Below are 26,935 nucleotides of genomic sequence, written 5' to 3' on the forward strand. Positions count from 1 at the left end.
TAGGGCACAGTTTGCCATCCCAGTAAAAAGTCGCCTTTGAGTATAAAAGATAAGTGAAAGCAAGACTGAGAGAGAAAAAAAATTCAAAGGAACAGGAGGTTTTTCACCTAAATCCAATTTGTCGAGTTGGAAAATGCTGACCATGATAATCTATTCTAAACCTGCCATATTTAACACCTATAGCTTTCCTGTGTTACCCTGTTTTTATTTCCTGAGATACTCTAAAGCATTCTGGAATTTCCATTACTAGAATAAAACCAGCAAACTTGATAGAACTTCTTATGATCTTCATAAAAGAAGAACTACACAGAGCAGACAGAGTTAGTAGTGACCAAACCCTCCCTAACTGTGGGAAATTCTATATTTGAAAGGATAGCTCTGAGAAATCAGTGCCGTCACACCAATATCTGAAAAAAATACATAACAGATTGAAAGTGAAGTTGCAAATTAGACAGGATTGGATGAGCTGTGACTGGACTGTTTTGATCATGAGGAGGTACAGGATTTCAGAAGCACAGATGTGCAACTGGTCACTGAAATGTGCAAATTTTGCCCAAGAGAAACTACAAAAAAACTACAAGGGCGGCAAATTCATCTTCAAAAAGTGTTTGATCATGTCTCAAGAGGTTAATTTTATCATACTTCTTTCAAAGAGAATAGGGGACATGAATCAACCAATACAACTTAATCCCACACCCCAGGATTGAATGGAAATCCAAATTAGAAACCCCAAATCATGACCCAGGCTGAAAACTGAAAATACCCGTGCTCATCTCCTGATGTGTCAAACACACAGCAAAACGTATTAATATGGCCTTGTGCTGTAACAAAACCAAGCAAGGCTTAACAACATCTCCCACCTTCCGCAGGAACCTGAACGCAGCTCCTGCCTGGGGGGAGGTAAGAGCAGGACAACACGCTCTATTTGTTGGGGTGTCACAATTCGCAGTGACACTGGGGAGCCACGTCTGTCCAAGCCACCAGCCTGTCGAGCTGATATGTGCCGACTTTCACAGGCAGCTGAACCCGCCGTGGAAAAGAAGAGGAAAGCACAAAGCAAAAAATTCCCACCTCTCTGACTGGACGCCGTTCTTTAGGGAGCCAACGTAAGCTTTCTTCTTTTCTACAGGCATCACGTCCACAAAGCCGCCTCTTTCATCCGAAATGACCCCTGCGTGCACTGCAGTTTTGCAGATACTGGAGCTCTGAAAAATATTCAGTATTTTGATTTACACACTGTCTGTATTTTATATACGAAGATTTGTCAATTCCATAAACACCAAGAGAAGCAGGGAACAGAAAAAGAAATGGTTATGAAACAACTTTATCCCTCTTTTGGACATACAAGGGACGAGATCTTGCAGGTGTGTCATAATGCCTGGGTGAAAGAAAATCCACAACCACCACAGAGGACAAGCAAACAGTGTTTCCATCATTCTGAGGTGGAGCTGCACCTGTGAGATCATCATAGAATCATGGAATGGTTTGGGTCAGAAAGGACCTTAAAGCTCATCCACTTCCACCCCTACGCTGAGCAGGGACAACTTCCACCATCCCAGGTTGCTCCTAGCCCCATTCAACCTGGCCTTGGACACTTCCAGAGATCCAGGGGCAGCCACAGCTTCTCTGAGTAACCTGTGCCAGGGCCTGCCCACCCTTACAGGGAAGGATTTCTTCCCAATATCCAGTCTAAACCCACACTTCTTCATCTTATCCAGGGCCAAGACTGAATTAAGGACAACTTCCCAGCCAGTGCCTCTTGGGACTGCACCAGAGAAACCTCTAAGGTGAAACTCTGTGCTAGTGACCTCAGCAAAGGTTATTCACACCACTGCTTGGAAAGGAAATGCTTCTCCTGAATTAAGGTAAATGACCACAATTATGTGAGAGAGTTCACATTCCTCTTTCTAGGAAGGACAGAAGGGCTGCACCCACTGAGTTTGCACCATTGTAGTTTTTGGACGTTCATTACCCCCTAAGACAGCACCAAGTGTGGAGGGAGATTAATGCTTCTGGAAAGACTAAAGTTTCTCTCTTGCACGTACCAGAAGAGCTCTAGTAGAGCTGGAGGAACACAAAACAGTAGCAACTGATGACTAAGCCCCCAAAGCATCCAGGAAAAGGGAGCAAAAGCAGAGAAGGCTGAGGGATAGAGTAAACTTGGCCACCAGTTCTCTGCAGGGTTTACATACAGCAAGCTGGAAGAACAGAAAGGAAAAACCAGCTTTGCAGAAGGAACTGTTGCAGGTGAAAATCCCAACCCCAGAAATGCCCTGACTGCTAAAAATCCAAGTACCACAAAACCAGTTCCAAGTGCAACTGTTCCCATTGCATATGTACAGCATGGCCCATGCTGCTGCCTTCTCACAACCATATATGGCAGCTTTGCCTTGCACCTATGTATTTATCACTTTGGATGGCCTATCTCTTGGCAGCTCTCTGAGTTTTGAGTGCCAGTTCGGTGTTTTGCTTCTATATATGGTCAAGGGAGCAAGGGAATGCTGTGTTTGGAAGATATGCAGTGAATTCGCCCAAATATGCGGTGGGAAATCTGTAAATCTAAAACTGCCTCATAAAATTAAACTGTCCTGGATCAATTTGCAACACTCTCCACTGGGAGACATCCTAAACAATGTTCTTTTCAAAGCATTCCTGTTATGTTTTTTTCCAGGACTTGCTGTTCCGCCGCTTACTCAAAGCTTTGACCAACAGACTTTTTATTGCCTTACCCAAACCTCCTCTTATCACTCTGTTGGATTACAGCCCTCTCATGTCCCAGGCCGGGCTGTGCTTTGATGAATTGATTGCAGAGCTTTTAGAAGGTGAGGTATTACAAGAATAAGGCCTTCCCTTTCAAGTTCAGGGGTACAGCACTATGGACAATACAAGAGCTCTCCATGGTGAAGCCCCTGGGGATGCTCTGAGACCAATTCCTGATTAAAAGAGCTCCAGGGCACACACCATAAAATGACAATACACTTGAGAATAGGTCATTAACAATATTCTCTGACCACCCAGAATTTCCTCATTAGTGTGACTGGTTTAATCATTAAATTCATATTTCCTGAGAGCTGACTCCCAGTTTGGTTTGCTCTGGTGACAAACTCCTGCCTCCATACAGGTCATCCATCCATCCTCCTCCAAGCAATCACTGCACAACTGAGGATAAAAACCTTATCTCAAAAGTGGGGAAGTTGTTCTCTTTCCTGGCTCCACAGGGCTCCTGAGCAGGGATGGGGATGGGTTTCCCTTGCAGGATTATGTCACACCAGGAGCCAGGCAGAGTGACAAATGACAGAGTCTCATGAAACATAAAAGCTCTTTCACAACCTTCATAAAGGTCCTCGGGTGTTTCCGCAGCTCCAGCATCAAGGCCAGGTTGGACAGGGCTTGGAGCAACCTGGTCTGTGGGAGGTGTCCCTGCCCGTGGCAGGGGGTGGAACTGGATGAGCTTTGAAGTCCCTTCCAACCCAAACAATTCCATGGTTCTATGACCACCCCAGAACCAGGCCTGTCCACTTTTACCATTGCATATTTCTTGCATTTTATTCATTTACCCCAAAATTCAAGTCTCCTCTATGCCCCTGTTCCACAGTCTTACTAACTTCCTCATGAACAATTCCCTGAATTGCTTTTTACAGCACAGTGAAGACTGGAAATGGGGTTAAATGCTTCATTTTCTTTCAGATAACTTTACAGTTGGAGCAGAAGTCCTCCCAAGGGCCATGAAGGTACCACACCAGACAGGAAGTTGGCTTCTCAAATCCCTCTCACAAGACCAGCATTTGTCACAGGCAGCTCATTGCCTGCTTTAGTCATTCCTCAGCAGTGGCCTTGGGTTAATTCCCAGCACAGCCCTTGCTCCCTGGGAAAAGCCTTTCCCCAAATTCTCCCTGTGTGGCGTGGCTGTTTCTCTTCTCGACTTCCCATTCTGAGCATTCCCAGCATCACCACCTCTCCCTTTGCAGCACCACTCAGAGTCACCTCAAACTCTTTATCCCAGCTGGTTTCACCCGCTTTGCCACCAACCTCAACACTTTCCTAGCACCTCCACATCACCCTGTTAGCACAACAGTCAAAAAAAAGGTTAACCAAACCCCCTAGGAAGTGGCCAAATACTTTTTTATCATTATTACTTTTTGCTTTTTTCCCAAGCCACCATCCATGGCCCTGTTTATGAAACAATACCCGGGAGGGTCAGTAGGAAATGTGTTCATTAAAGGACACTAATCCTTTTGCGTCAGTGCAATGCCAGCCTGGGGTGCTGCTCCTCACCTAATACTCTTGTAATCACAGGCCCTGTTCGGGGGTGATCTGAGGGAGGTTTGTCCTCTGTAGGAAAGAGAAAACTATTTCCCATTTCCTGCAGGTGGGAGCATGCAGGAGGCAGGGACTGCGGGGAGGCAGCTGCTCCATGGATTTGCCTGTGAGCTAGTCCAGGATAACCTGTTTGTGCAGCTCTACCTTCAAAAAAATTGGTCCTGAGCAAAATAAAAAATAGTGGGTTTCTTTTCAAAATTGCTTTCAAAATTGCTTCCCCAAATTACTGTATGATTCCTGCAGGATGGGTTTTCTCAGCAGTCTGCAAAGCTCCAGGGTGACCCAAAGCTGGGGGTCCACAATCTGCTGACTGCTTCCCCTAGGCTTTCAAAAGCCACGATCCTACAGGCTCCAGGGCAGCCAGAGAGCTGGCATTTCTGAACACAGTTCCCAATGGAAAAAAGAAAATGAGGGAAAAAACCCAAAATAACCAGGCACCCGCAAATGGAAAAACATTGAGACCCAGTTTTTAGAGGCCTAATATTAAGAGATTTCAAGAAAATGACTCTGTCCAGTTTTAGCATCAAGCCTCTGCTCATCCCCATGAGCAGAGCTCAGAAAAACAAACCCATAAAACCAGCTCACACACTTTCTTTCCACTTCTCTGAGCTCTGTCCTGGCTGCTGAGAAATTCTGTTAATCTCCCAGAAACCAGAGAGTGGAGGGAGGCCTTTTTTTGCCAACTCTATAGTGTGATGGTATAGAATAAAAGCCCTTTGGTGCTCACCTGTAAATCCTAAAATGCTTTACAAAGGTAAACAAGTGCAACCATGATTTCACAGCCAGAGCTCACAAGGCTTGGGGAGGTTAAGGGACATGCCCAAATCTCTAGGAATGAGTCAGTGCTGGAGAGTAGAAGGGCTCCCCAAACAAATACTGACCATAAGTCAAGGAGTTGTGATGTTACATGTCCAAGTCCTTCAGAACAAATCAGAGATGGAGAGCAACTCCCCAAGCCAGTTGACCCCACCTCTTACCCCCAGATGCCCATCCCCACATGGAATAACCACAAGAGGGTTTGAATTTCTCCCCTAAACCCCAGTGTGACCCCAGCTCTGGGGCAGGACTGTCACGATATGCAGGGAAACGTCGGTACTCACATCCGCGTAAACGTTGGTGCCAAACACCGGTGCCCAGTACGACGGCTCATCCTTACAGTGGGCCGGGCAATAAATCCTAGAAAACAATGTATTCAGATTTATTCCCCAGATCAGGGCTGGACAGGAAGGCGAGCTGCATTCCTGGGAGATTTCAAGTGCCTGCATATGGTCTGCAGGTGGCAACAGTGAATTTGATTATTCGCTCCCCTCAGATGACATTTGGTGGTTGCTGCAGAACTGCAAAAAGAGGGATTTGGACCAGTAGAAGAGGGATGTGGATATGAAGAAGAGGATATGGCTCTTTCAAGGTGGAGTATCTGTATTTTTGCTCAATTCTGTGCACATAGATCTCTGCATGTGTTTGTGCCCCCATGCCCTGTCACTTACTCCTGCACAGTTTCCAGAGCAAACTTCTTCCATGTTTTAAGGTGGAAAGGAAAACCACATCCAAACCCCACTAAATCCAGAAGCAAAAAGACAAAGAATGTGCAGTTGCATGCTCACACGTGAGGGTGTGCTGGGACAGGATTGTGTAGCCTGGCTGATACATTACTGAAGCCATCCAAAAACATAATGTGCACTTTCTACTGTGATGCCAAGAAAAACATGACGGCAGGAGGAAAGACGCCATCCCCAACCCCCTCCTCCAGTTCAACCAGTAAGATCAGCTCTTCTCCCACCAGCCCTTAAATTCAGGGCTCTCAGCCCCTCTGTTAAGCTGCCCCTCCTTAGGACAGAGGGTTTAAACCAAGCAGGTTTGCATTACCTTGGGCAGTGGCTCGCTGGCTTTTTGAAGTGGCACAGCTCAGCTACTGTGGTGTAACAATCCAGAGTCTGTGCTGCCAAGATAAAAGTGGGAAGGCAAATTATTAGACCCAAAAGCTCAGGCTGCTGCAGAAAACACAAGTCAGAGCCACACAATGCATTTGGTGAGACCCATGTCCAGCTGAGAGCACCAAGAGCAAAGCTGCTCCAGCAGCAGGATCCCAGGACAGGGTTGGCCAGCTCTCCAGCAGCAACCCTACAACCACACTACAACCTGGCCTTAAAAAAGGTCACAGCTTTCAAAAGAGATAAGCAGCTGATCCACAACACGTGGTTTTGTTACAGCTCCAGATGTGGAGCCTGATTATCCTGACGCCTACAGCTCCTCCTGAAAGGGGCTCAAGTAGATCCAATCAAAGGGATGACTCTGCGTGGGAGGAATTTTTCATAGATACTGAGAAAGTCGGAATTGTTTAAAAAGTAGAACAGTGTTTATTTATACCCTCATCAGAAGTGTGTGACTCACTGTTAAAAACTAATTTCACGTGTATTGTGGTTTTCATTACATTACTGCACTAGGATATTAGCCACTATTTTTTTTCCAGTTTTTGTAAGTGCTGACACTTGACTGAGGCTTTCACACATGGATGGCTCAAATTCCATCCCCTCATTATGAGCAGCTGAATTCTGGACCCCACCATGATCCATCAGCAGGAGATGCTTCTGGAATTGGCCCATTATCACCTATTTCTCTATTTTCCTCTCAGATTCCCACAGGAAAATGAGGTGGGTGGTGGTGGAATTGCCCGTGGTGGGTGGACAGTCACTCTAAGGTTCTAGATCACCCTACACCACCAAGCCAGGGTTTGGTTGTGGTACAGAACCATTGGACACAACCTCTTAAAATGAAAAAGAGCCCTGAAAGGAATGAGGTTTGCAAGTACCCCATAAAACTCCAGCAACAATATTTTCTCCCCTCAACGTTTAAAACTTACTTGTGACTTTGGAAACCATGAATGCATTTGAAGGTTTGCTTTTCCTGTAAAACAAGCCAAAAAAAAATTATTAAAAAAACAAGCAGAGTAGAATTACTTGGATCACTGTATCTACAGAAGAGCAACAAAGATGACTGAACATCTGCTTGTATTTAAAGCAAATACCAACAGTTTTTGGTGAAGGCAGTACCTGAACGACTCCACACCGTTCCTGGTGGACTTCACAAAAGCGGGTGTCCTTCCTTTCCTCGTGATATCCACCAGCCCTCCTTTATTGTCCAGGATTCCATAATGGATTGCAGCACGACATATGCTGGAAGACTGACAAGAGATAAATAAATGGTGTGTGAAATAAATCAAACAAATCTCGTTCATGGAGCTGCCCAGCTGCTACGTGAAAAATGGAGAAGAAATGAAACCACCACCAAAGCACCATGTGGAAAATAAGCTGAGTACACTCCTTTGGAATCTGGTTGTTAAATCTTCCTCTCCCAACACGGCCTGATTCTTTTATTACTATTATTTTAAGCTCTGCCTGGTTGAATGGCAAGCTTTTTTTTAAATAACAAAACCATACATTTAAACACAATTTAGAGGAAAAGCAGCATTGGAAGTGAGAGACCAGTCTGAAATATTTCCAGTTCTCGACAAAATATTCAAACCCAAAATATTTCTGCTGACGCCACTTGGAGGGGAATGGTGTCTGCAATCACAGAAGTTGCAGGGCAAAGACACATCATGGGTGATGCAGTCACGCACCAACAGTTGGAATAGGGAAACAAAACCTGATTTTACCCAAAGAAACCCTTTTATCCTCAAACTTCCTTCACCCCAAAAGTAGTGTTGATGGGAAAATGGTGCCGTGCTTTATTTATCAATTATCTTACTAATTTAATATCAAGCAAATCAGCCCAAAATGTTATTTCATTACAACATTTAACAGTGGTTTTTTATATAAAGTTTCTGTTCAGACGACAGCTGCCCACATGAACAAAGAGATCTTTGTAGGAGCTGCCATCCCTCACTTTCCATGGGTGTCCACATTAAGGACAATTCCTGATAAAATCACGTCTGGAAGCACTTTGCCTTCCCAGAGTCCTTCCCTTTTTTCAACACCAAGATGAGGAAAATACAGATAATCTTTATTAGCAGTGTTTTACAGCACCACAACCAGAGAATATGAAAAGCCAAATTACACCAGAATGGCTGGCATTTCCCATTTCTGTCATTACCACTGACTCCCACAAATTACATCCACGAGCTATTAAAAGGTACTTACACTCTCGTAATAAAATGTTCCAAAGATCTTTCCCTTACTGTACAAGCAGCCAGCTGGGCACAAATACCTGGTAAAGATATGTATCTTTGAGGGTGGCGAAAAACAATTCAAGAAAAACAGAACTTTGACTCTATTTCATGTAATAGTCATTCCATTCATTTCATGTAACTCTCCCATTTTAAAAACAAGATTGCAAAATAGCTACTTTTTAAAACAGTTGCTCCACCCTCCTTAAGAGCCCGACCAATATTTAGATTCCGTGGATTTGGTTTTTCTCCAAGTGATAAACTGTCCTGTCCTTTGCAGAAACCTTAACCAGAAGTTCTTGACTGGCTGGGAGGGGACAAGCCATGAATTATTGGTCTGGCTTGGACAGCAGTGAAATGCATTAAAAAAAGCTCAAAAAATGACTCCGCCAAAATTTATTAAATTATTTTGGACACCTGAAACTGTGGGTCATCGTGGCTGAATAAAATCAACCAAACCACCTTATTGCCAGGCTTGGCTGAAGGCTTGCATTAAGAGAATTTTGGGGGATTTTTTGGTTAGGTTTTGGGGGTTTTCTTAAAGAGATCTACCTAGACAGTCTCAAAAAATACACAGTACAGCCTGTTCTGAGTTTGCAAGAACTGAGTAATATTTAGATTACTTTTTCCCTCAGCACTCCAGAAAACATCAACAAAACCCTACCTGTTGCATGTTGAGCCTCTGCACTTGTCTCTCATCTTGGTTTCACAGGTAATGACTTGTGCTGGAGAGAAAAAAAAAATCAAATAAATACATTTTCTAAAAAGGAAATTGCTCAGCCTTCTTCCGAGCTGCAGAGATGAGCAACCTCCACACATCTTTCCTGGAGGTCTTTGGTGCAGCATGATAAAATCTGATTTTATCCAGCCTGGAGCAGTTGGTGCCTCTTTAGCCCTTCACCTGAGACAGGTGTCTTTGGAATATTAGCAAGGGAGATGCAGCTGACAGCTGAAGGCTTTGATTTATAGCCTGAGGTCTGCAGTCAGAACTCTCATTCTCCTTTTAATTACAGACTCTCCAGATGCTGGCAGATAAACTTGAAAAGGACCCGCTGGCTTGCCCCACCTTGTTTTCTCAAAAAATGTCTTTTAATTAACAGCAGTTGGAAAACAACGAAGGAAGTACCAGCAGCTCCATAAATAACTCCAGAAATATTCTCAAGCAAGAAATAAAGAGGAAAGAAACTATAAACCCCAGAAAAGTTGTGAAGGGGGTAAAGTGCTGAGTGTAGAGTGTTTTAAATGGGAAATAAAAACATTATTTCCTATTTTTGCTGCTGATCGAGGGGACCTTTGGTACATTGATATTTTATTGAGATAAGGAGGACGTGGACTGCTGGAGTCAGTCAGAGGATGATACAGAGATGCTCTGAGAGCTGGAGCCCCTCTGCCCTGGAGCCAGGCTGGGAGAGCTGGGGGTGCTCACCTGGAGAGGAGAAGGCTCCAGGGAGAGCTCCGAGCCCCTTCCAGGGCCTAAAGGGGCCCCAGGAGAGCTGGAGAGGGACTGGGGACAAGGCATGGAGGGACAGGACGCAGGGATGGATGGGATATTGGGAATAAATTCTTCCCTGGGAGGGTGGGCAGGCCCTGGCACAGGGTGCCCAGAGCAGCTGTGGTGCCCCTGGATCCCTGGAAGTGTCCAAGGCCAGGCTGGACAGGGCTTGGAGCAACCTGGGACAGTGGAAGTTGTTCCTGCCCAAGGCAGGGGTGGGATGGGATGATCTTTAATGTCCCTTCCAAACCAGACCATTCTGGTATTCTGTGACATTACTTTAACAAACAAGTAACTGTTGCAGATTGCTGTGCAGAAGGCACAAGCAGCTTTTGAGAGCTTTGCTCACCACTTCTGGCAGCTTTCTGCACAATTAGCAGTGAATTTTCACGCAGATCACCTCCCCCTCTACTCAGTTATATTTCCCCAGAGCCTCCTCATTGTTTTCCACACCTTTGCCCAGAAAGGTGCTTCAAAACTCACAGGAGCTGAAAAAGAGAAAGGCTGTGTCTTACTCATGTAGGATTCTGGGATGATTTTCTTGGGCTTGGTGGATTTGCTGAGCTTGTTTTCCGGAGGGCGGAACCGCACCGGCTTCTGCTCCGCCACCTGCGAAATCTCCACCTCGTTGGTCTCATCTGTCTCAGCAATGATGGGATCTTCATAACGGTGATCTTGGTAAAAGAGGGGATTAAAAATAATTACAGCATGCTCACATTGATGGGGAAGTTAGGTTCATGTTTTGTGGGAATGATTTAGTTGGACAAGGATCTGCTTTTCAGCAGCTGGAAGTTTAAAAATACCCACTGGATGCAGCACAGGGCTATTGCCAGGACACTCCTCTCCTGCTCCTCTGTACATGAAGCAGCTTTTACAGGATCTTACAATAAAGATTTGCAGGGATCCCCACTAATTAGTGAAAAAAAGCGCTGATATTCCTTCCTCTGTTTCCCACTGAGCTCTTCCCTTTGGAAGAAAACACAAATTTTCTGAAGGGCTCCTATTCCATCAGGGCATCATCCCCTTCCTTCTCCCTGCTGCAGCCCTCCTGCACCCTGGGGTCCTCCCTCAAACCCCACAAGATAAAAAATGAGAAATGCAGCGTTGCAGCAAAATAAGCCTCTGCTTTGGGCAAGTCTCCAGGGAATCTCCCTGTTTTCAAAGAGCCCAGTTCTCTGGGGAGCAAAACACTTGGGAGGAGAGAAATGACCCCAGGAGATCCCAGATGCTGGGGGTAGCATTGCTGCACTGGAGGGCTCACCTTAATAATACATTTTACTCTATCGACCTCTCTTCCAAAAAAACTTCACAGGTCAAGAAAAACCCTTCAGGATCCCCCTCCTCTCCTCCAAGGGACACGGATCACTACATTCATTTTGCAGCCATGCAAACCAATGTGGGGAGGGAGGCAAAGGCTCCATTCCCAGCCCCTGAAGGAGCAGGGCAGGCAGCCAAGCTCTGCCCACCCACGATGTCTCTGGTAAGCCCTGGAGAACATTCCCTTCCCAAACAAACCCCTCGAGGACAGGATCGCTCCTGCCCGCAGCCTGCCAGCGCTCAAAACCCCCTGGAGTTCCTGTGCCAAACCCATGGAAGCTCAGAGCTGCTTCTCCCCATCCAAGCCCTCTGTTTGCACCAGGAAAACATGCTGAATCTGAGCTCCAGATTTGCTGCAGCTCAGAGGTTCTTGCTTTCACTGACTGACGATCTCCCACGTGTCCCCATGTCGGAATATTGAGGATGGGTAATTAAAAGGGGCGGAAAGCTGCGGCTGGTTCTAATTAGAAGCTTCCACAAGTTTTCTCCAGCCTTGTCCCCCACCCCAGAGGTGTCCCAAGCCCCCACCAGGTACCTTTGTAGCAGAGGTTGTTCTGGCAGCTCCCCCCGTAGCTCGGCGGGCACTCGGAGCAGGGACGGCCGGTCTTGTACGGAGCTTCTCCGATCCAGTTGCCCCTGGGAGCACAGGAGAAACAAGCACCCATCAGACACCCAAATACCCAACCAAGCCCCCAAAACCAGAAATATCATCCTGGCTCAGAGCACCTAAATAAATACTAAGCCACCAGCCTTGCAGGAAAGATGTTCCTCCTTGTTTCACCTCTAAAATGACATTTAAAGAAATTGCGTGCCGTGTCACTTTTATATTAAGTTCCAATATAAACACCGGGATCTTATGTGAACAGAAATAAATCAATGGATTACTGCATTTTGCTGAAGGAAGTCCCCAGAACAAAAGCCCGTTTTGGCACTCTGTCCTGCAAATTTTAGGGGATAAGGAGGTTGAAGGAGCCAGAGTTAAGCCGTGGATATAAACTCCTGGGTTATGCTCCTTCAGCTGCCTCCACCTATAAGGCTACATGAGGACAATGTGCACCGATGCCAGAGAGAAAAGATTAACCAGGAACTGCACAAATAGAGTATTTTTCCATCCAGCAGCCCTGAACGGATGACGTGCAAGTCGCCCAGCCTGCTGTGGGGGCTCTGTGGGAGATGGTGTTATCCCTCATGATGAGCTGGTTGTTAAATCCCACCAAACCATGAGCAAAGTGTGCTCATCTGACGTGGGGAGAGGGGCTTAGAGAACCCACCCAGGGAGCTCTGGACATGACAGCTCCAGCCCCACACTTCGTTTTTCCTTTGCATTTTTCTGCACTGTGATCCCCCGAAGTCAGATGCTCCCCAAGCCACTCCTTTTGCATAGAGCAATTTCCCTATTCCATTTTGTTTTGAAGTTTTAAATTGCCAAGGGCTCGGAGTGAGAATGTTTCTCCTATTAGCCATTAAACCAGCAAATATTAACTGCCACTGCCAGGTAGTAAACTTCTCCTGGATGTAGTAGGCAAGAAATATGATTTTCATTTTGAAATTTAATCAAACCATGGAGCTAGTGAAATCTTGACTGCTGCAGTTACTTCAGGGTTTTTTTGGCATTCACCACCTCCCCATCCCTTCCCACCCTCTGACAGCAGAGAGCAAGCCTTGCTCAGCAGCACATGCCAGCTCCATCCTGGCCATCTCCTGCTCCTCCTTTCCCTTCCCGTGGCAGGAACATCAAAGCTCCAGTCTGGCCCCAGCCTCTCATTCAGTTTTCCAGGCAACGCTCAGTAGCTTTGAACCAGCCCTGTGCTGCTGTCTAAAGAAAAAATTTAAAGCCACAACCACCAGTCTAGACTGCCTGAAATCTCTTCCCCAGATCCTGAGCTAGTTAAGCAAGCTGCCAGTTTTGGGAGAGCTGGAGAGAGCCCAGCTGCTCTGCCTTACTTGGGGGAGTAGTTGCAGACCAGGTAGACAGCATTCTCCCAGATCTCTCCCCACACATTCATCTGCTTGCAGACGTTCACAGCACAGCCAATCTTGTTGGTCGTGGCCCAGACTATCTGTAAGGGAAATGCAGATATTGAAAATAAGCAAATTACCGCAGTCTAGACGTGGGGGGATGTGGGGGGTATGGGTACAAACCCCTTTACCTGGGTGTAATGCGTGCACATGGCACCTGTGCACCTGTCTGGGCACCACGGGTTGCACTCGTGAGGATATGGGAATGTGTAATCCTTCACTTCATCATACCAAGACTGGACATGGAACGCTGGAGATCGATACCTGAGGGAGAAAAGGCAGTTGGAATCAGGATGTTCTGGTAGAAGTTTTCAAATTAAAAAAAAAACAAACAAAAAACCAGTTTTTTCAAATGTTAAAGATGAAGGTTTAAGATTCGATATTGGGAAGGAATTGTTCCCTGTGAGGGTGGGCAGGCCCTGGCACAGGGTGCCCAGAGAAGCTGTGGTGCCCCTGGATCCCTGGAAGTGTCCAAGGCCAGGCTGGATGGGGCTTGGAGCAACCTGGGGTAGTGGAAGTTGTGCCTGCCCATGGCAGGGTAGCTGGAACTGGATGAGTTTTGAGGTCCCTTCCAACCCAAACTGTTGTGTGTTTCTACAATTTTTTTCCCTCAGATTCACAGACCTGACTCTATTATTTATAGGTTTGACACAATCCTCAAATGCTGCTGACCTGAAATGCCCTCTCACTTTTCCACACAACTACAAAATAACTTCTAGTTTGGCGGAAAGTTGTGTTTTGAAAGTAAACAGAAGTTAGGCTTTGCCAAACATCTTAAACCAAAAGCCATCGTGTACCTATTTTACCACGGGGCAATTTGCTAAATCTGGAAGTTCACTCACAGCCAACACTGTAAGACCTTTGAAAGTGAGTGGGCTTTCCCTCACTCACATCCCACCAGGAGCTGGTGTGGAGTAGCTGGTGCACTGCACTCCTATCCTACCTTTTTTGGCAGCAATTTCCCCCTATGCCGAGCCCCCCATGCCCTTTGTGTAATCTCTGCCTCAGGTACCACGGTCTGTGGCAGTTCTGATGCTGTTTGTGCTGTGTTTGGGGAGCACAAATGGTGTCAAAACCACCTGCAGAAACTCATACACATTTTACTCACTTGGTACACAGTGAGCAAACAGAATGATCTGCAAACTGCACCAAACCCACCGCTTTTGATTGCTTTCAACAGCTCACACGAAGCGAGCTGCCAGAAATCCAAATGATACCATTACCAACTGGAGCTGATCCTTTCAGCCAACTTTTCATTAAAAAACATTCATTAGAAGTATTTTAAAAACATCCATCTCATGATGTCATGACGCGAATACTTTCCGAATCCTATTTTACAGGACAGGAAATGGAGGCAATCAAGTTATGGCCTGTTCCTGAAAAAGATGAGAAATCTGATTTTTCTTTCCTCTCAGGGACCGCAAAGGGAGCAAGATTGGATCTTCTTCCATCAGGAGCCCATGGCCATCCTGAGCACTGGTAGGACAGCCAAGAACAGCACGATCTTTTGACTTTGTTTCCAAGGAATTAACCATTCTACTTTCCAATCATTAGCTAATTCTGCCAACAAAAATGGGCCCAATTTTTATATCAGGCTAATTTCACACCAGCAAATTTCCTTTGCTTTCCACCAAGTTCTGTCTGATTAACTACAAACACAACTGCGCTTCCACCCAGGAAATGGGCAAAAAACACTCAGGGCTCCTGAGCAAAGACAAAATGTTTGCTGTGCAAAGCAGGTTTAACCTATAACAAGCTTATAAACAGGGCTTAACAATAAACAAATTTCACTTTGAGATGGAGAGGAAAATCCATTTGGAAGCCTTAATGTCAGCTTTCCTAACTGGGTTAATGATTCTAGTTTAAAACTTGTCTTACGAATTTGAAAAAAAAAAACCCTTCAAAGAGTTTTCAGTAAAGAAAAATCAGGAGCCAGATAAATATTTATGGAAAACACAGCAAGAGATAATTAAATTCTGAACTGAATCCAGACACAAATTCTGAGCTGAATCCAGACATTGCTCCTGAGAAACTTCAGCCTTCAGCTGGTTCTCTGCACGATGCCAGAACCCGCCTTGAAACAGCAGATTTAGGAGCAAGGGTTAAGGCTTCTGTGCCTGTTCTCCTTAAGGAGGAGTGACCTTAAGCATGTTACAGAGGAGTTACTCCGAGGTCCAGATGGATGGAGGAGCCCAAATCAAAGCTGGTTTCCTGAGGAGTGTCAGTGGGAGGTGGCTGCAGGCGCTACCACCATAACCATCCCACTGAAGCCATCACAATTAATGACCCCCAGCTCTTCTCCCACCTCCCCAGTGCGCCACCAAGCATCAGAGCAAAGCTTTCCAGCTGTCTCTAAAGGAGGACCCATAAACTGCCCTTTGCAATGATCCTGTAGCACCCCAAGTCTTACCTGCCCCAGTGAACTGCCAGGTTCTGCCCAATTGACCTGATGAGGTCACTGGGCCCGTGGTCCCAGATGCACTCCTGAGCCCAAGCGTGCGCTGACCGTTCCAGCTCCTCATCCCAGGTCTTCAGGGTGTGGGGAGAGAAAAGAACAGGTCAGTTTTTCATCTCAGACTTACTAGATCGAGAGATTAAACCAACAGCAGTTAGTGGAGAAAGACTAAGGTACAGATCGCCCCCCATGTCCAGCCTGTCCTGGTGAAGCCGGCACATTTCTGCGCTAAAATCACATTTTTCAACAAGTTCCCCTGCCATGAAAGTCCAGGGCACTAAAGGATCTATGATTTTCCCCAGGTGATGCCATGCTTCTGAGGAAATGCTTCACTCAGGTCATCATAAAACACACAAACTCTCGTGGGAAGACCTCAAGAACACATCTAGACCAACCACCCTAAACCAGAAGATATTCTTGGCAGTTGTTTTTCTAGTATGTTTTAAAAAAATTAAAAATTAAAACTCGAGGTTGGAGATCCCATGATCTCCAACATGACACATATTTCTGAGTCCTGCAAGCATTCTGGCAAACAGTCAGTGCTTTGATGTATTTCAGCATGATTTTTCATCTGTTGTCCTTCCTGTTGGGGTATCTCCAGGCTTTCCCATCAAGGGGAACTCCAGCAGTGGAGAGCTGTTGGAGTGGAGAGCTCCACTACCTCCACCACCACACAGCTGGAGATCTTTGGTCCAACCTTTCAATCAAGGAGTGTGGGTCTGAGGCTCCCAGTCTCACCTCCCCTTCTCCTTTCAGAATAACTGAGAGTCCACCAGCGGATCCAGTCAAATACATCAGAGGTGGCAAAGTCCCAGGGTTTTTAAGCTTTTTCCACTCTCACTGAAGCAGGCATCACGTTAGAAGTGACAAATCCCATTTCTGTTCCCACTGAGGGCAGGATGCTGGGGTGAGATCACTCCTCATCGAATATCACCCAGTTGTGAGCCAAAGGAGAGCTCCAACATGACACAAAGGCAAAGAGGAAAGCAGCTCTGCTGGCTCTGCTGCCCAGGAGAGTATTTGTTCTAAAGTCCAGACTTACTGGGCCCAGCAGCCAGTGCTCTGAATTCATTGTGTAATTACTGACAGCTGCTCTATTCAGAGCAGCCTTTAGAGGATAATTCACTGGATAAAAAAAATAGTACCACACATTCCTACAAATAAAACCAAAGAGAAGAGAGGTCTTGTAATGTGCATCCAGCCCATCCACGTGCCAGCATGAGACTGTCCTCTCTGGACATTTACCATCACAACCAGCTGCTCTTTCCAAGTCCTGTCTTCTCCAGAAGAAAAGCAATTTCTGATCTCAAACATTTCAAAGGACCTGTCAGAGATTGGAGGGCTGCAGGGCATCCAGGCTCTCAAACATGTTTAAAAACCATTCTGAGTGAGTATCTGGACACAGTCTGGGGCAGTTACAGCTGGGATGAGGAAGGACTCTGCATCCCTAGATAAGACAACAGGAAAATGCAGTGTCTCCTGGACTTGGTGCGTGTCCACTATCTCAGTGAGGCAAACATGACCTCATCCCACTGAGCTCACAGCCCAGGCCTCCCAGAACAGCTTATCATGAAGCACTCTCAGCAAACCAGATTCCAGCAGCAGCCCAGAGCTGCCCCGAGCTCGCCAGCTCAGCTTTGGACTGAGCAGTGACCGAGCAAATCCATGTCAGTCTGCAAAACCCATGGACACAGCTCTGACACAGGGAGCAAAATTATTTTCCTTCCCAGCCCTCCAGCTCACTGAAAGTGAGGGGATCAGACCCACCACACATTCCCAACCCTCTCGCAGCCGTGGCGAGGCCCAGCTTTCTGTGGTGTCCCCCTTTGTGCGCCCGGCAGTGACCGGCCGCAGCACAAAACCCACAGAAACTCTCCCAAGACGCTCCGCACTCCGAGCTCCTCAGACTCCCACCCAGCTTTATTCCCTGCAGCCCCGGAGGCAGGGATGTTCCAAATCTCCTAATTTAATGCAGAGACGTCCTGAGCAAAAGGCCATTAAATGGGAATTAATGCGAGCGTACGTGTTAGATCTCCCTTTGGTGCCTGCGGATAAAATAAATGAACTCGGGCAAAAGACACTCAGCAGGTAATTGGGAAGGAGCTCCATCTCTGCACGGCTTTTTGCTGCAAGAGGAGAGCAGCTCGTTCTGCAGGCATCGGATTACAAAGCCATCCCATCTAAATTAGAGCAGTTATTTGCCTCTTGCTTCTCAGACGCGAATGCAGTCAGGGGGCTGGAATTATTTCAGAGCAATAAACATAGGGGGAAAAAGAAAAGAGATTTCAGACTTTCCCAGCTACACTTGCAAGAATTCTTTATGCCAATATTCATAGCAGTATCTAGGAGGACAACAGAAGCCAGAGGGGCAACGAGCCTGTGCTCAGCTTCCTTCAGAAGCAGAGGTCGAGAGTCCTTCGGGGGTGTGTGGTTCCAAGTGATTTAGCACATGGACTCTGTTTTTTCACTCCTGTGAGTTTATAATGGCCTTTCAAAGTGGAGTGTACAGTGCATATGTAAAATAGATGCATATGTACAATACATATATTGTACCACAACTTGTAGGTTCAGATTTAATGATGCATCCCACAAGGAGTCTGCTCACTCAGCCTAACAAGTTCGCAAACCTAAAGCCAGACACCTGAATTGCAGTGATCGGGTTACTCGCTCATTTTCCTCCCCAGCTCAGACTTTCTGCAGTACTGGCAGCTTCCTTTTTAAAGTGGCATCAAACTCCAGGACTGACATGTCCTGGCAGAGGCTTGGAGATGCTTTTTGCTAACTCCCACAGAAACACCATCCCATCCCGACAGGGAGAGCCACCACCCTACCGTTGAGAGGAAGGATGCATACCTTATACATGAAAACAAACTGTTTTCCTTCCAGCAATCTGCACTGAGAATAATTTTGCTTTATCCAGCTGTCTCTGAGGCTGCCACAAGAGGAAAGATTTCTGCCTTTCATCACTGCTGAAAGCATCTGACTAAGCCATCTTAAAAGGTCACCATGCCTTAGGATCTATTATGTCCTTTTTCCTCTGGGTCCGTTATGTCCTTTTTGCTCTGGGACTATTAACAAGGAGTTTGTTTTGGCCTTGGCACCCATCCACCTCTTAAACAGTCCAAATGCACACTAGATGTGTCGACCATGGAGCTGGTGGAGGGGTAAAGGTAATTTTGAACTGGCCCAGTTTTGTCAGGAAGTTGTGGCCTGCTCACTCATTTTCCATTAGCACTGAATACCTGTGCCAGCTTTCAATTAATTACACAAACCCAGCAGCTAAACTGTTTCTTTCTTCATTTTTCAGTCCACTCTGCCTTTATCCCATGTGTATATAATAATTCTTTTGATCTCCAGATAAGTCATAGGACTCACTGTGTTCTTGCTTTCTTACTAACAGTGTCCAAAACCTGAAGTTCATCCAGTAGCAGTTAAATACGTCCCTTTCCTAGAATATATTAGCCCCCATTTCCATTTTAGACCACTTAAATACGTCAGATATGGAGCTGGGAGAGAGGATTTTCACAAGGGAGCGTTTGGAGGTTGATGGGCAAGAACAAGCTCTACCTGCTCATCCACAAATTATCCCTGCACGTCTCCAGTGACGCTCTACTCCGGCACCAAAGGGAAAGAGGAAAGTTTATCTATGGTTCTAAAGACAGACCATCCTCTTAAACGAGTCCAAATGAGAAATGTCCTCTGCAGGACAAAGGATTAAAGAGAAATTCCTGTTCAGCATATACATGGCATTTCCAAGTCATACTGTGTAAACACCAGCACATGAAAGGCTGATTATAGCCCTTCCAAGCAGCACCATCTCATACTCAGCTCCTTTCTTCAGAGCACATAAGGCCCTTTCATTTGCCCTCAATCACCCATGAAAACCACTAGAAAAGCTCCCTGAGCAAAGGCAAACACAGAAGTGCAGCCGTGCCGCGAGCGCAAACAGCGGCCGGGCCGTGGACACTCGGCAGCGGCTGCTCTGCCTGCCCCACGGCCAACCAAAACACCTTGGGCTTGCTCATGCTTTGTGTTTACCCTCTGGAAATCAATCAAGTTGCCTCTTCTGGCAGCACTTCCCTGCAGGATAACGTGAGAGCCGCTGAGAAAGGGATACAATCCCCGGTTCTTAGAAAGGCACGGGATTTCTGGCATAGGAGGGACCAAAATCCAGCTGGTGTGGACTGACTGAGGGACAGCTGTCCTTCCTCACCACTCCCTGCCCTCCCTTCTCTTTCCCTTCTCCCTGAAGTCACAAAAGGCAGGATTTTCCATTTGCAGCCCTCACTTCAGCACAGCTGGCAAACAATTTTATATTACATTTAAGTGTACTTTTCTTTTACCCTTTTAAACACGGTCTTAGCAAATCATCCGTCATTTGATCCGTCAGCAGGAGCACACAGTTGAAGTCGGACTAGTTTTGGTCAGAACTATATTTGCACACCGGGAAAAGGCACACAAAAAGTAATTATTTGCCTACATCATTTTGTGGCCCTGTTAATATTTTGATGGCATGGCAAAAATAGCTCAAAGTAGGGTCTCTGGCATCAGGTGAGAAAAAACTATTCATGTGAATTGTGGATGGCAAAGGCATATTTCTTACTCGAACTTTTAAGTTCTCCCACTGAAGTGGGAGAATACATTGACCAAGCTTTTATTTTGGTTTCCTGAACTACAAAACCCAACAGCACTGGCCTGTCCACCCAGGAACTCCCAAAGCCTTTCCAGCTATTTCCAGTGATTGAAATGCTTTGCAGATGGAGCCACATTCCTCAGGCCCTGTCTCCCTGTGGTCCTGGGCAGATTCCCAGTAGCCTTGTGGAGGGTTGGCTCACATTGCTAAGCTCAGGTGATCAGTGTGTGACCCAGGGCAGGTGCCACCTCCAGCATTGGGTGGCTGCTGATGGCAACCCAAAACTCACCAGAAGATTCCCTGAGTAGCCAGCGGTGTCCCCACAATAGCCTGAAAGCTTTCACAGGGAGAGCAGGGGTTAAACACCGGGGAAAATTTGCTGCTTTTATGCCATGAAGGTAATGGAAGAACCTGCTGAGGCAGGCTGGGGAATTGCCATCACTGGAGCCGCATCCAGGGCTGGGCCAGACGCTCCTCTGTGAATAATGGAACCAGCTCTGGAACTATGCAGAGGATGGACTCGATGACCCATCAGCAGCCCTTTCCAACCAAAACAGGCCACTGATCTAAAGCATCCTTCACTCTGGAATGAAAGGCTTCAGGAAACCTCTTGAGAAAAACTTATTTCAGAGGAAACTCGCTACACCTCTCACACCACAAGGAAAACTGAAGTACAGTTAGGAAAAAAAGAAGCAATAAAGCAATGTATCAGGCTCTAGACTCACCATGTACTCCATGTTAGAGGCCACTGGATACACCTGACCTCTCAATTTATTGTGGAGCATCAGTATCTCCTGTCTGTCTGAGAATAAAATGGCTCTCTTGGATCTGGAGTGACCTTCCCCATGCTGGTATTTACTCAGGATGCTCTCCAGGTGACTCGAGTTGGGCAAGATAAAGCTCTGAGCTGTCTTTGTCAGCAGCAGCACACATCCAAGAGGAATGATCCAAGGCAGGCCAGGATTCATGGCGCCTCCTCGACAGCCAGCAGAAGCAGAGATGAAGACGATGGTGGGTTTTCTTGCAGGGACTCCTGTGGCTCAGTGCAAGTCTGGAATTTGGGGAGAAACAGGCAGTCAGAGCAGTGCCAGAGGCGCTCTCAGTGCATTTGTCCCCCAACAACGTGGTCCCACAGCCCAGATTTGTGCTTGGAAAAGACTGGTGCTTACAATTATCGCTCACCCCAATGACAGGAAGACCTGAGCAACACCACGAGTGATGGGGACTCACTTTATTACACCTGGGAGTTCCACTGATGCTAGGTTGGGAGGGAACACTTCCCAGGCACGCAGGAGGATATTTTCTGCACCCCTGGCATCCCTGGTGGAGCTGCCACCCTGCAATGCCCAGCAGCTCCGAGTAACCCCAGCTCCATCCCTTCACAGGCAGGGGGACACTTGAAGTGATCCCCGCAGAGAGCAGCTCCTAAAGCCGTGAACGTTTATGAAGAAAAGGGGAAGTGAAATCCCCAGCGAGCCGGATGAGGAGGTCAGGCAGCAGCAAGAGCAGCTGCCGGGCTCTGTGAGAGCGGCTGTTTATGGGAAATGTCCCCGTAGGGCCGAGCAGCCCCGATCCCCGCTGGCAGTGACGCACCGGGGCTCTCGCTGACGCTCCCCGGCGGGCGGGAGCGCTGCCAGGGCTGTGAGTTATGGAGCAGCAGGAGCAGCCGCCCTCCCCCGGCCAGATTAGGTGTTCCCAGACACTCGGATGCCGTCAGCACCCAGAGAGGGTCTCGGTTTGGTCGTGGAACAGCTTCGTTTAATCCCTGTCCCTCGCTCCATGGTGCTCCTGCTCCACCTGTCATTCCCAAGCACTTCCACCCCCCCTCCGTGCTCCAATTGATCCATCTAGCGATCCTCCCTTGGCTGGTTTTATTTGGATCAGGAGCTATTCTCAGGAGACAAGATGTGCTGCTGCAGGGCTGTGCAGCACACAGCGCTCCTCAGAGGGATCCAAGAGCCACTGGAGCAGCATCAATCCATCGGGGCAAGCATCTGTACAGACAGTGCAAGCACAGGATCTCCCTCCTTAGGGCTAATTTTTGGAAGGAAGTTTCCCCATCCCTGTCTCCAACACGAGGTGAGGATCTGTGTTTGACAGCACTGTTGAAAGCCACGCTGAAAGCATTCCTACACAGAGGCAGGAAACAAACCCCAGATTAGCAGGAATTATTCGAGAAGTTTCATCCAATGACACGGGACTTGGACACTCTGGGACCAGATGATTGGAAGCCACCCAAAGCAGAAAAGAGCAGTCTAAATCCCAGCTGGAAAAGCAATGCTCGAGCACGAAGCCCCAAACCCCTGTTCCCCCAACCCAGCACAGCAGCATCTGCGGAGAACAGCAGCAAGCACGAGGTGCTTTGCACAGGCAGGGACCCCAAAAAAACTCTGAGAACCCTCGAAAACTTGTTGGCTGACTGCACAAAAGACACAGAGTCCCTGTTTGAGGCTTCTTTCTCGGACTGAACCTTCAGGCAGATGAAAACCAGCTGCCCTCAGCCTCTCTCCAGGCAGCACATTAAGCCTTTGCCTGGGTTCAACAATGCAGGATGTAATTTGCTCCGTTTAGGTAACAGCTTCTCATCATTTCCCGCTCCGCAGAGCAAGCTGAACACACATGCCTTGTCCCCAGCTCCAGGCACACCTGGAAGACAGGACGTTCGGTGGCATGGGGACAAACACTCCTTTAACCTCATCCTCTTCTCAGCCCTGCTTGTGGCATTCGCTTCTCCCCAGGCAGGAGCCCAACTTTCAACCTGGCTGCAGAAGGGTAGGGGAGGCAAAAGAAGCAGTTGCTTTTGTAGACTGGCTGACCCAAATTCGGGGGACAATTCCTACTTTGAGGCACTTCCCTGGGAGTTTAAAAATAGCTCCACTGCCACGGCCATTCACAATGTGGCCATTTAGCCCCGGCAGCTCTCCCTGCAGGAACAGCCGGCGCTCAGAGGCGGCCGTTGCACCCCTCGTTTGGCCGGGTGCCCTTTGCTAAACAGGAGCCCAAATCCACCACCCATCTAAGGCAAACACTGAACTTTCAGAAAGGGCAGATTGAAAAAATCAGCTGTAGCATCTGAGAGCCAGAGGAGCTGCCCCGCTCACGGCTCCGCAGTGAAGCCAGTGCGTCTGGCTTGGCAAGCCGGCCAAAACCTCGCAACAGATGGTGCATTATTCCTCGGGATGTGCTTCCCTGGGTCTCATTTGCCAGCAGAAGGATACCAGCACCTCTCTAAAATTAGGTCACTTTGGCTTTATCTTCTATTTCACTCGAGATGTGCAAGTCCCTTCCTCTGCTTTGGCTTGGGGTGAGGAGCGCTGAGTATCCCATGAAAGGATAAAGGGATCAGAGAGGGACGGGGAGCAGAGAGTTCCCTGGCCAGATTAATTGAAAGCAGCTGAAAGATGCTCACGTTTCAGAAAGCTCTCACGGATTTCAGATGCCCATCCATCTGCCTCCCAATATCCTCATGCCCAGGTGCAAAGAAACACTTGGACACGTGTGTTCCAGCCTAGCCAGTCCCAGGGCCCTGCAGGGTTGGGGCAATGCCTCGGGGCTGCAGCGGGAGCTCCTCATCCAGGGAGGCTGAAATCATGTTGCCTTTGAGCTGGGGTTTGACATTATTCACAGAAAATTATCAGCTGACAGTCAGCTGAGGAAGCCTCTGCTGTTGATTTCAAGGGTTCAGGAGGAGCACAACCTCCCTTTAAACGCATCAGGCTCTTGCCGCTGGTGCCAGGTGAACATCTGGGAGCCATCAGAAATGACTGAGTCAGCAGAAAAGGACTCCTGAATATGCTGTAAAGCCTGTCCAAAGTGGGAAGAAATGGGAGGCCTTCTTCTGGGGTCTGAGGGAGTTAAAGAGCAGCACTGGACTTCAGGATAGGTTATTTTTAGAAAGCTATTTCCCCAGCTAATGGATGGTGTCTGCTTTGCACGGAAAGCAGGAGAGCTGGTCACATCTGAAGCCTGGCAGAGACGCTGCTGAAGCCACATGCAGGCTGATCCTGCATTCATGTCCTCATGTCACCTTATTCCTTAGTGACATTGAGCTTTGAGTGCCTCCCTGGTAAAGCACACGAGTGGGTGCCTGCTCCTGGGTTATGGGTGGCATTTGCAGCTAAAACATCCCAGCGCCTGTGGAGTTACACATGGCACTGGCTGACACGGAAGGAAAATGCAAAGTTAGCTCAGGATGTCAGGAGAGCATCTAAAACAGCAAAGCAGAGGGGAGTTAGCCTGGGATCAGCTTCTAAACTGAGCCTGGGATCAGCTTCTAACCTGAGTTAGCCTGGCATCTAGGATGAGTTAGCCTGGGATCAGCTTTTAGCATGGGTTAGCCTGGGATCAGCTTTTAGCTTGGGTTAGCCTGGGATCAACTTTAACCTGTGCAAAGAAATCCAGGGATGAAGCCACAACTTAATGCACTAAACTCCAGGTCATCTCTTTCCCTGGGATGCACACACTCCAAGCTTTGCAGAATTGTGGTGGCTTCCAAAGACAAGGAGGATGACAAGTCCCTTGACACAGGAAAACAGTGACACATTGCACTGAACCCCCCTTAGATTCAGCATCTTCAATGCCATGGACCAAAACCATCTGTATCTTCCATTTCAATCCACTCCCACAGAACCCAAGTGGGTGAGTTTCCATGTAAAACCACGTGGAAAACCCACTGCTAACAGACACCACGCATGGTGACGCTGAAATTCCTTTCCTACAGGACTTGAGAGCAGAACTGCACAAACACAGGCAGCCTGGAGCACACAAATGTGCTCCTAGAGACTGCAACAGCATCCCCTGGATATTTTCTATTTGCGCAGAAATCCACTCCTGTACTTGCAAACTCCTCCCATTCATTCAAGATTAATGCTTGTTAATCTTGCATTAAACTCTGCAGAGCACACACGAGGGAAGCTCAAACTTGTGTTATTTTATAGCATCCAGGCAACTTTTTGAAGAAGTTACTAAAATTGTGCCTTCTTAAAAGAGTAATTTCTTGCACTCACATCAGCCCCAAAACCACATTTCAGAAGCCAGGACCGAACTTTACACTTACCTTGCTGAGTATTCCTAAGTCTCCAGGTAATTGCAGCTCCTCCAAGCCTGCTTGAGGAAAATAAATTAATGTGTCTGAAATATTTAAGCGAGGTGGAGGACGAAAGGATGGAATAAGCCTCAGGAGGTGTGAGATGTGCAAGGTCTCGGCTCAGCAGCTCGGACCAACTGCAGTCTCACAGAGCTCCCCAGTGGTATTTATGCTCTCCAGGCAAAGAGGAGAACCCTGGATCATCCCAGTGACAACGGGCGTGGAGCAAGAACGAAAAGAAGAGGGAGGGAAAAGGTGTGGGGGGGGGGAAGCCACGAGGAGAGGGGTGTTGGTTGGGATCGCAGCACTTCAAGGGCAGTCATTGGGGCTCAGAGCAGCAGGACCACCCTCCCTAAGGCGGTCACACTGGCAGCGAGGAGGAGGAGGAGGAGGAGGGGGGCAGTCCCTGATCTTATAAAAGTGTTGGCTGTGCTCTCCCCAGCAGTCGGCCCTGGGAGTCGCAGCCCGGCGGGATTCCAGGGGCACGGGGAATCCTCCCTGCAGAGGGGGGACCGCGACGCCCCGGTGAGGGCCTCCGGTGACAAGGGAGGGGGAATTCCAGAAGGGAATTTTCTGTGTAAGGGACTAAAGCCAGCTGTCTGCCCTCGGCTGCCGGCTCAGCCATTCCTGCTCTTCGCAGCGAGGGCTGTGGGATTTCCCAGTTCCAGCCCCTCAAGTAAACCCCATGGCATCCCGTTTTTTCCAGATCGGGACTTTAGCTGGGAAACAGGAGATTAATCCCACTCTGCTTTGCTGCCAAAGCTCTCCCAGCGCTGACATTCCCCACGCTCAGCCGCTGCTCCGGTGCAACAGCGGGAGCTACGGGCAGTAAGGAATGCGAAAAGCTGGTGAGACACGCGGGGAGGACTCACCTCTCCTGCCGATGTCCCAACAGCTCCAGCTTTGGCATCCAGCTCCGTGGTTTTACTCACCGTGAAAGGAAACGATTGAGCAAAAGACAAGCTAGAAGTTCCTTCCTTTTTCTTGAAGTAAACAAACAGGAAAAACCCAAACCACTATCGTGAGTAACAGCTTGAGTGTGTCACAGCACCTCTGCTGCAGGATGCTGGAGAGGGCAGCTCCAGGCATCAGCATCCACGGGATTCCCGTGCGGTCCCTGTCCCGCAGGGTCAGCACATCCCCCGGGATGTCCCCTGAGGAGGGGCACCAGCCACACCCAGCACGGAGCCAGGGGAGCAGCCGTCTCCTGGGAGCCGGCCCATCCAAGAAAAGCAGCTCTGATTTTTCCAAATCCACTGCCTAGTCTTCTTTCCAAAGTTCTTGGGGAAAAAAAGGCCTTCCATTCTTCTAACTAGTCAATATTTACTTCTTCAGGCAAAACATCAACCACTTTTATTTACTGTTTACTAGGAGGGGAGTTTACAAGATATTCCCAGAGGTTTGTTTAAACCCAGCGGCGCTCGGAAAGCAGAAGGACATTTATCAAA

General features: G+C 47.8%; 1 protein-coding gene across 2 annotated transcripts in view; it reads right to left on the minus strand.

Annotated features, from left to right (window-relative positions):
* The window catches only part of CRISPLD2 (cysteine rich secretory protein LCCL domain containing 2), a 29,984-nt gene extending 4,269 nt beyond the window's left edge, over positions 1–25,715 (minus strand). The window contains exons 1-14 of one of the 2 annotated variants that reach the window (XM_032121851.1): positions 25,458–25,715; positions 21,127–21,452; positions 15,724–15,842; positions 13,445–13,577; positions 13,239–13,354; positions 11,830–11,930; positions 10,493–10,651; positions 9,150–9,210; positions 8,460–8,526; positions 7,371–7,501; positions 7,181–7,224; positions 6,187–6,259; positions 5,421–5,496; positions 1,072–1,205 (exon numbers count right to left, since the gene is read on the minus strand). In XM_032121851.1, coding sequence (XP_031977742.1) covers positions 1,072–1,205; positions 5,421–5,496; positions 6,187–6,259; positions 7,181–7,224; positions 7,371–7,501; positions 8,460–8,526; positions 9,150–9,210; positions 10,493–10,651; positions 11,830–11,930; positions 13,239–13,354; positions 13,445–13,577; positions 15,724–15,842; positions 21,127–21,369 — 1,457 coding nt within the window. In that variant the 5' untranslated portion in view covers positions 21,370–21,452; positions 25,458–25,715. Of the gene's footprint in view, positions 1–1,071; positions 1,206–5,420; positions 5,497–6,186; positions 6,260–7,180; positions 7,225–7,370; positions 7,502–8,459; positions 8,527–9,149; positions 9,211–10,492; positions 10,652–11,829; positions 11,931–13,238; positions 13,355–13,444; positions 13,578–15,723; positions 15,843–21,126; positions 21,453–23,810; positions 23,908–25,457 lie in introns of those variants that run through there. The other variant, XM_032121852.1, reaches the window with a different exon arrangement.
* Between the last annotated feature and the right edge of the window lie 1,220 nt (positions 25,716–26,935).

The sequence above is a fragment of the Corvus moneduloides genome, chromosome 12 (genome assembly GCF_009650955.1).
Source record: "Corvus moneduloides isolate bCorMon1 chromosome 12, bCorMon1.pri, whole genome shotgun sequence".
Taxonomy (NCBI): Eukaryota; Metazoa; Chordata; class Aves; order Passeriformes; family Corvidae; genus Corvus; species Corvus moneduloides.